Genomic DNA, 9,882 nt, shown 5'->3' with positions numbered 1-9,882 from the left:
CAATGGGACCAAGAACTAGTGTAGTACTTCCTAGAGTAGATACATACGATGAAAGATACTGTACGAAACGTATTATTAAAATTAATGAAATGAAAGTAGGCATAACAAATAATCAATAAAAGAAAGTATTATACCTTTTGAAACGAAAATAAAAAAGCATGGTGTATCATCTCAAATTACAATAAGTTTAAAAAAAAACTAAAAAAACCCACCAACAAACCTAACTTAAATATCGATAAGACTAAGGCAGCAACCATTTGATTTTCTGGGGGGGGGGGGAGTTTGTACAGAATAAAAAAACCATAGCCCCCCCCCCCCCCAGAAAATCAAATGGTTGCTGCCTAAGTTATCGCAAAAAAAATACAGGAAAACACAGGAACGACCCGAAAGAGTTAGGTTTGATTAATCGGGGTGAATCTAGAGTGGCTCTAATGTTAAGAGTGTTTTTACGGGTATTCGAACATTCAACTTTTGTAACATGCAATTATATTTAGTGTATTGTATTCTGAAACGTGTAATATATATGAATGAAGTCTTACTACATCGAGGTTGAAAAAATGTTTTCCTATTTACAGCCGATTGCATTGATTATGTAGGTAAAGATAATAACTTTAGTTTAAGTGAATAGAACTTTATGAATTTTTTTTCAGACGGTTCAATGCCACAAAAGGAAGGTTGGGATTAATTTTGGGGATGATGGTCCAAACTGTTTAGGAATTAGGGGCCCAAAACAAGCATTTTTCTAGTTTCAGGATAATAACTTGTGTACAAGTATTTCAATTGCTCTGAAATTATACCGCAATGTTTAAAACCATAAGTAGAAGGTTTGGATTCATTTCAGGGGTTATGGGGCCAAAGTACAGGAATTGAGGGTCAAAAAGGGGCCACAACAAGCATTTTTCTAGTTTCCAGACAAGAACTTGTGTCTAATTGTATGGATCTCTCTGAAATTGTACCACACTGTACCATATAACAAAGGGGAGGCTGGGATTAAGTTTTGGGTAATTGCCAAAAATATGTAGGAATTAAGGGCCAAAAAGAAGCATGTTTCTAGTTTCCAAACAATCATGACAATAACTTGCGTTTAAGTGTATGGATCTCTCTGAAATTGTACTACAAGGTTTAATACTACAAAGGAAAGCATGGGATTGAGTTTAAGGGTATTTATTCCAAGGATGTTTCAAAAAGTGTGGTGGGGGGATTTTTTGTTTACCATTTTTTTAAGGGATTCCTTTTTTTAATTTTTTTTTCAAATTTTGAAAAAGTTTCAAGAAAAAATCTTCAATTGCACAGTATTGTGCAATAGATTTGTTAGATCTTTGACCTCATTAATTTTTGACAAAAACCTATATTATAAACAGATATATCATGTTAAGGAGGGGTATTTGCGAAAAATACCAGTCGAGAGAATGGTAAATTTCGCGAGCCCTAAGGCGGGGGAAAATCATTCTCAAGACTGGTATTTTTCGCAAATACCCCTCAAGAACATGCTATATCTGTTTAATTACACCGAATGTTAATGTTCAAAAACGCATTGATGATCGTGACGTTACAAGCGTCCAGTCGGATAGAGTATTTTTTGGCAAAAAACACGGCAGCGAGGGTAGAAAAGGCATATCCTTTTGACAAATACCACGGCGGCGTTAAAAAATGAACGATATTCATTTGATAACAGTAAATTGGTGAAAAATACACTAGCTATCAACCAATCAAAATCCAGGATTCTTACATAAGGTGTAATTATGTCAAAAATTTGACCACAATCCAAATTCAGACGGTATCAAGCTTGAATATTGTGACCAAATTTGTCCCAACTGTTCAGGGTTCGACAACTGGGGTCGTATAAAGCTGCGCCCTGCGGAGCACCTGGTTATAATGCATGTACATGATGTATGTGCAAATAAATTTCTCTTTTCTTACATCATGAGAAGATTGTATGATGTAAATTTAGAACTATATATATGGCAATGTTTTTAAAAGGCAACTTTGAATATCTCATTTTTATGAGAACTGTCATTCTGAAACCTATACATGAACGACACATAAGTAACTGTACAAGTATGTAGATTTTTTCTGAAATAGCAATTATTAATCTCAATTTTATTCCATTCTTCAAGAATTGCAATACAATAATTAATGTACCCAATATAAATGATCATGATAATTTCTTAATTAAAAATGAAGTATCTTTACCAGCAATAATATTTATTTACACAGACATGACAGATACACCTATAATAATATACTGAACTTGCTAGCTAAAATTTCTTGTGGGTTACTGATATTGATCATGTTGATATTGAAGTATTCCTGTCATTGTTCACATTTTGAAAAGGAGATATAAAACAATGAAGTTAAACATAATACATAAATTCAAATATGTATTACATACATGTAGTCATGATAGTGAGCCTTTTTAAAATGTGTGTGGAAAATTTATTTTTTGTTCAAATGTTGAATGAAGACATTTGTACTACTGGTAAAAAATGGCAGGAATTATTTTATTAGCATTTTAACAGTATCTTTTTGAAGAAGTATGTTTGCACTAACTTTTGATTACTTTTCTCATGTTGCAAATTTCATTTGATATATACATTGTACATGTATTATATTTGCATTTTCATATTTCAGGGATGAAGACCTTAGACATGCAGTCAGACACCAGTTCAAAGTTACTTATAACTCATCATGGCCATTATGGAAGATCTGATTAAAATTTGTTTAGAAAGCTACCAAATATGTCCGTGAAAAATAGAAAAAGACAGCAATTCTACATAATGTACCGTACTAAGCAGAAGCATTGACTGTTCAAGACCAAATGAATTGGAATTTAGTGTTTTTATGCTGAAAAACCGAGGAAAATTAATTGGAAAATTTACCTTCTTTTTCATCATTATTGAAGTTGATGTTTTTACCTCAGTTAAAATGAATTCCAAATATACATGATATCGGCAGTTCGGAGATTTGTGAATATTCTTAGAATAGGAGCTTCAAAAAGGATTTCAGTTAATTGTATTTCATGGATGTAAACAATGTAATTTGTTGTCTCTTTCATGAAATATTTAAAAAAAAAATCTGCAATATCTAACCAAGACAAGTGAGAGATCTACAGATACACGGGTGTCATTCAGTTTATCGAGAGAAATGATCGTAAAAGAATATCTAACGGCGGTCAAGTATTGAGAGACGATCGTGAAAGTTCTGGTAACGGATCGTGAAAGACATTTAATGTACATTCTAGTTCAGAATCATTGAAAAAAAATCGCTTAATTTTCAAAACGCGGAACAAATCCGAACAAAAAAATATGTCTGTCAAAATGGTTCAACTTCCTCAACATAACTGTGAAAGAAGATAAATTAAGAAAATATGAAGTACTTTTTGAAAAAACACAAAAGGCGCAATGCGTGTCTATGAAATTAATTACAAATAACACGCTGTGTGTACCTATAATGGTCATATTTCAGAATATCATGATATATTTGAAATTTAATCTTTGGTGTATCTGATAGTACAGTAAAATTAAAGTGTGTTCTTCCATTTAAAGCGCTAATTTGTTTATGAAAACCTTGAATTTGTTGAATTTCCATCAAACTTTATCGTGAAAGATCAGGCAACGTATTATTTCGATCGTGAAAGAAAATGCGTGACCAGACTTAATAGTAGTAATCAGAAATCAGTATTTCTTTTACCATTTGATAAATCTGCAAGTGGTTGAAGCCTGTAACTATTTTGATAATGATGAACATTAAACCTATAATCTTTTTTTCTATTCAACACTTTACCTCGAAAGTTAAAAATCAACAAACTAATAACGTGTCTAAATAAGTGTGAAAGATTCAGCTCTGTGAATCGGTCTAGTGCACTTCAGGCAGACCGACACTAGTTAGCCAATAATATGGATATGCAACGTTTAAACCAAAATGTTATCCATCAAGCAAAAAATCATAGCAAAAACAGCACATTTCATGTTTAATTTGGGATTGAACGATGACCAACATTTTGTGCAACAGAACTTTTGAAGTTCTTTATAAACAACGCATATAATGATTGATTTAACTATATACATGTAGTACATACTATAGAATACCAAAGCGCAATGTCTTGTTTGCTTTACTTATGATAGTATATTTGTTGAACGTCTATAATATCAAGGGTTTTACTAGAAGTGTCAAATGCGATTAAGATTGTCAATGTTTCATAAAAAAGGTCAAGGTCAGATGAACCATGCCATACAGATCTCTACAAATATCCCGTACACCAAATAAATGTGTTCCGATCCTTACAGTGCCTTAGAAACTGACAAATGTAAAAGTTATGCTTGGCCAATTAATTAGGAACATAAGGTCAAAAGTATAATTATGAACCCTGACCGACAGCCAGACATAGGCATCTTACTATCATTTAATAAATCAAACACTATTGAAGTCATCATGGTCATATAAGAAACATGCAGACCGACATGTACACCATACACGAAACACCTTGTCGCTATAGCATACAGGTATATATGTGTATATGATATTCAGTTGAATTGTGAACATGGTAAAAAGGAATTTTGAAATATTCATTTATAAGACTTATATGAGTGTTTTGTAATTTTTATGGCGATTACAGGCAATTCAATATAAATATTAACCATACCGGTAAACCTACAGATATGTTCATATGCATGAGATATGTACATGTAGGCATGCAATTCACAGCTGATGCACGACTAATGGAGTTACATGTACATGTAATAATAAAAGTAAGAATATGACATACATGTATGATTGCCAATGAAACAACTCTCCATCAGGGAACAAATAGTCATATACATGTACATTTATGTATTGGCCACCAGAGAACAAGACAATCATATTCTGTCATGATTTATAATTCAATCTCATTTCATAACACAAACTACAGGTTTACAAAAGGTTCAAAAGCATAATAAAGTGTTTTAAGTGCAGTTGTTGGTCAAATTGATGTTGGCCTTCAATACTGAGCGAGACCTCTGTACAAGACTACAAGTGTAACAGCCACACAATGTTTGAACTAAAAACAATTGGGTATTTTTCTATGTTTGCATTTATATCATGTAGCTGCTATTTTGTACATGTGTACATTTACATACATGTTCAGGTGTATCTATCTTTTCTACCGGTATACTTGGAAATCGGAATTATATCATATTTGTCCTGTCCCCTATATCATATGATTCATTCGTCTGATTACCACATTACAATGTATATGTCGTGTACAAGTTGCGATTTTGTACAGGTTATAACGTGTATAAAAATATTGTACATGTTATAACTTGTATAATGCAAAAATACAAGTTATAACATGTACAAAAGTACCTCGTACATGTTATAACCTGTACAAATTATTGCTTAAAAATGGTTTTAACTTGTACAAAATCGAAAAATAAGGATATGTTTCTATTATCGTAACAGACGTTATTAACCTCAATGAAATTTTCATAACTTTTTTTATTATTCCTTTATGTTAGTGTGTGTTTGTCCTTTTTTGATATAGTTAATGGCAAGGGGTCGGTATTACGAAGCATTCCTAAGACCTGTCATAAGATATATCTAAGGACATATCTTATGATATATCTTAGAACATGTCTTATGATCCTGTTATGTCTATCTATGGTCATATCTTTATTTGATGAATTATAATTGTGGGTGTCCACTTTAAAGGCAATAGTAAAATACTTTCATTCAAGTTGACACAAGAAGACATGAGAAGATAGTCAGGATAGATGTCCACAATTAAAATTGGGAATGCAAATGGGGTATATGTCTAAAAGATAACAACCCGCCCATAGAGCAGACATTATCCAAATGCCACAAAAACATGTTTTCAAAGTAGAGGATATATATTTAAAACATCAAAATGACATTTGCCTCATGCAATGATCTTATAGTTTATAAAAAAAAAATGAGTTATAAATTTACATAAGTGACATGCTGAAGGCCAAAAATATTGAAGAGTTGAAGAGAAATCCAAAGACATTGATAATGAAGTGTGGTCCAATGAAAACTATTCCAGCTCTCACTTGCTTTTACAGAGTAAGCATAAGACATTAAGTCTTTGCATGCTATACAACGAGAGGGAGGAATATAATTACCCAAAATTATTAGGCATTGTTCTTAAATTTTTTGGAAGAATTTAGTTACTAGAACTAGTATTTAATGTAATTGTCATTTAGGAAATGCAAGCTTATAGTAAATAGTGTCACACTATATATTTAAGCCATGATGGACTGCATAAAACATACAATTACATGAAAACACATTTTGCCAATAGAAGTCATGAAACAAAAATTCCTGAAACTTTGTGGTCATTGTCCTCTACGGAAAAAGATACGTTCTGGCCTTTTTATTGTCACGGTGGGTATGGTTGTCCTGCGAGAGAACGTACTGTGCTGGTGATTCGGTCCTGACGGGTGCTGGTGATCAATGAAAAAATGTAAACAAAGACGAAAATGATGATTTTTGACGTTTTCACTCATAAAAAATGGAAGAGAACAGTTTAGATTTTTTCAATTTCGTTTCTTATGGGTTCATATATAAACCATTACAAAATTGACCCTTTTAACTGTTTCAGTAAGCGTAACACAAAAATGCTCATTTTCCGAAAATCTCGAACTGAAAAGATAAAATAAAAATGCTCATTGAGTCCGCTTTCTATACCGCAATCCACACAACAAAACAATTTTTTGAAAAAACATTGCAATTTATTAAAATTTAGCATTTTCTCAACTTATTCATGTCCTGATACTGTGCTGGTGGGTCCTGTCATTGTGCTGGTGGGTCCTGATACGGTGCTGGTGATTTTGGATAAGAAGTTGGTCATATTTGAAACAAATGTTACAAAATCAATACAGTTAGCCAGATAATTGTTGCCAACAGGATCTATAACTCCTAGTTAACTCTTGTGCATCTATTTGGCTGTTTAATATGTGTTTTCAAATGATCTGAACTTGTATTACATACTAACATAAAAGGGCAACATCTTTCGTCCAATATCAGATAACAATAAATAGTATCTAAAATAAGTTAAAAATTCCACAATACTATATAATTCATTTTATGTGTCGATTGGTTTGAAAAAAGTCGAAAAGAAGAGACTTTTTTTAATGTCATGATTATCTGTCGCTTTCTAGATCTATGCTTAGCATGTATTTCAAATGCCATGGACTCCTGATGACCCTGCTGCCTTTCATAACTTTATCCGTATATATATACTAATAGATAAACAAAAGGCTGCAACACGTATTTTTGTATTTAAAATGATTCGTTGTAACGAGAATATTTGTGGTGAATGGAAATTGTGAGGGTCACAATCGTAAATTGCTCATAAATGTTGCTGGACCCAGTTTCGTTATCTGATCTGAATTTTCTAAAATGTGCAAGGTAGATAGACATTTTGATTTTTTTTACTCGGTAATGAACCATTGTGTTGATCCCATGCTAAACATAACAACAATCTCTGTACAAAGGTCTGTGAATTCTCTACAAAAATATATATAGTGATTTTATTTTCACTAAATTCTCTTTTTCTACTAAATACAATAATGAACTATAAATAATAATGCTTTGCAAGAAGTTTCCCCTTGATATATGTACAAAATTATATCTCTATTATTCATTGTCTGTGCTGTTTTAATACTATTGCAGTTTGCACATTTCGGAATTGACAGGCCACAGGAGGGGTCATAAACCGTACACGAAAAGATAAAATATTGATATAAGTACTTAATTTGTTTCTTTGAACCCCCACCCCGGCTTGTTTTTTTAGGAGCCTGTGGTGTCTAAAAATGGTCGATTACAGACAGCCGAGTACGCATTTTCTAGGCGTGTTATTGTTGATTGTTAAAGTCCTGAAAACAGATAGATGGAAACAAAAATGTTTGATATATCTGGCTTTAGATTCATTTTTTTTTAAATATAAATTAAGGCTAAATTATAATATAATAATTCTATGAATTCACAATATAAAAAAATGCAGAAAAAAAATGAATGAAGTGAAATATCTTAGTAAGGAGTCATTACTACAGAGATGGTGTGTTTGACACACAAAACTTTGTTTCCAATATTAAAATAAAAGTTTATTTTAGTTGGGTATTTTTTCCATTTACTCATTTTCGATTATAATCAAGGCACATTTTATTTTTATTCATGAAAAATATTTAAATATAGAAAAGAAGGACACATAATGATTGTTCACTTCCTCCCCCGTAATTCTTTATCAAAAATATTTATTTTGAAATGAAAAAGCTAAGAAATCTTAATTTTGTTAGTGTTCTCTAGGTTATCTCGTCTTCATTCTCTGACATATTCGAGCCTGCCCTTTCATAAAATAGGGATTTTTTTAGTGTTCTATCGAACTTTTGAAAAAAAATACCTGATAACCGTTTAGACACAAAAAAATATGTTGGAAAAATCTATCAGCAAGTGATTCTTAAGGTTCATGTGGACCCTATGGCTAAAATCGCCGTATTTTCACCTCAAAATTTTCTCTGAGTACAGGCACACCTGTGCATCTGGAAAAGTTTTAAGTCATAGCATGCCCTAGATAACTAGAATTCAAATGCATTGTATGATTTAGAAAATTCATAACTTAACTGGATTTTGCCGTACACTTTTTTTCGTCTCTGCAGAAGATGATAAAATTAACAGTCAGTTGAGTTTACCTTGATATGGTCCACGCAGGTACACTGTTTAAATAACCAATTATTGTCAGGTATCTATTGTCCATCTAATGTCCATGTCAATTAAAACTGCTCACTTTAATTTTTACCTGAGGGGAAGTTCTCAAACCTGTTTCCCAACTTAGTTTATTTTGGCACCTTCTGGAGGAAGGAAAAAAAGTGCATGGCAAAATCCTGGTAAGTTTTTATTTTTCTTAAACATAAAACATATTTAAAATTCATTTATCTAGGGCATGCTATGCCTGAATTTTTTAACAGATGTGCAGGTTTGTCTGTACTCAGAGTAAATTTTGAGGTGAAAATACGGCCATTTTAGCCATAGGGTCCACATGAACCTTAACAGCTATAACATACATTTTTCTTTTACAATACAACTTTTAAATCTTACGGGAAACTATTTCAAGCTTTCACTGTAACCTCGCTCTAACTTATCCCATTAGTCAATAACAGTACAGCATCAATAATCTTGAATATATGCAACTTTTAACTAAAATATAAAAGCACAGAACCAGGACATACAAGCACAGAACCAGGACCGTTTTTCTTATCACCAGCACAGCGTCAGGACAATTCCGTTTAACGAACTTGCACGACTCTTGCAATATAATATTGTTGTAATATACTTTGCATGGTACTTATGATACATCAAAGAAAAATTAAGCAACAAAACAGTCGTTTTATTGCCGTTCTGATACAATGTAAACAAACCCACCAGCACAGAATCAGGACCCACCAGCACCCGTCAGGACCAAATCACCAGCACAGTACGTTCTCTCGCAGGACAACCATACCCACGTGATTGTTGTTCTGTATGCATTGGTGAATTTAAATGTATATTTTACTTCATTAAGATTTATCATAAATTTTGTACAAGTTAAAACCTTTTTTAAGCAATATTTTGTACAGGTTATAACATGTATGAGGTACTTTTGTACATGTTATAACTTGTATTTTTGCATTATACAAGTTATAACATGTACAACATTTTTGTACATGTTATAACATGTACAAAATCGCAATTTGTACACGACATATACATATATCATGATTCATTCATTTGATTACCACATTACAATGTAAACATGTATGGCAATGCAACAACATTCCCAACACACAGACAGAAATTACTTTCTTCTTATTTTAAATTTGCATGATTGTATCATATTTATGTACATAG

The 9,882-nt window shown here is 32.2% G+C and overlaps 1 protein-coding gene across 1 annotated transcript in view; it reads left to right on the top strand.

Annotated features, from left to right (window-relative positions):
* The first annotated feature begins 2 nt into the window (after window positions 1-2).
* Window positions 3-9,882, top strand: part of LOC134699346 (von Willebrand factor D and EGF domain-containing protein-like) — an 82,707-nt gene continuing 72,827 nt past the window's right edge. Inside the window, exon 1 of the mRNA XM_063560955.1 lies at window positions 3-60. Within this exon, the coding sequence (XP_063417025.1) occupies window positions 3-60 (58 nt within the window). The remainder of the gene's footprint in view (window positions 61-9,882) is intronic.

Source organism: Mytilus trossulus, unplaced genomic scaffold (genome assembly GCF_036588685.1).
Source record: "Mytilus trossulus isolate FHL-02 unplaced genomic scaffold, PNRI_Mtr1.1.1.hap1 h1tg000050l__unscaffolded, whole genome shotgun sequence".
NCBI classification, from domain to species: Eukaryota; Metazoa; Mollusca; class Bivalvia; order Mytilida; family Mytilidae; genus Mytilus; species Mytilus trossulus.
This window is presented reverse-complemented; position numbering and strand designations above follow the sequence as displayed.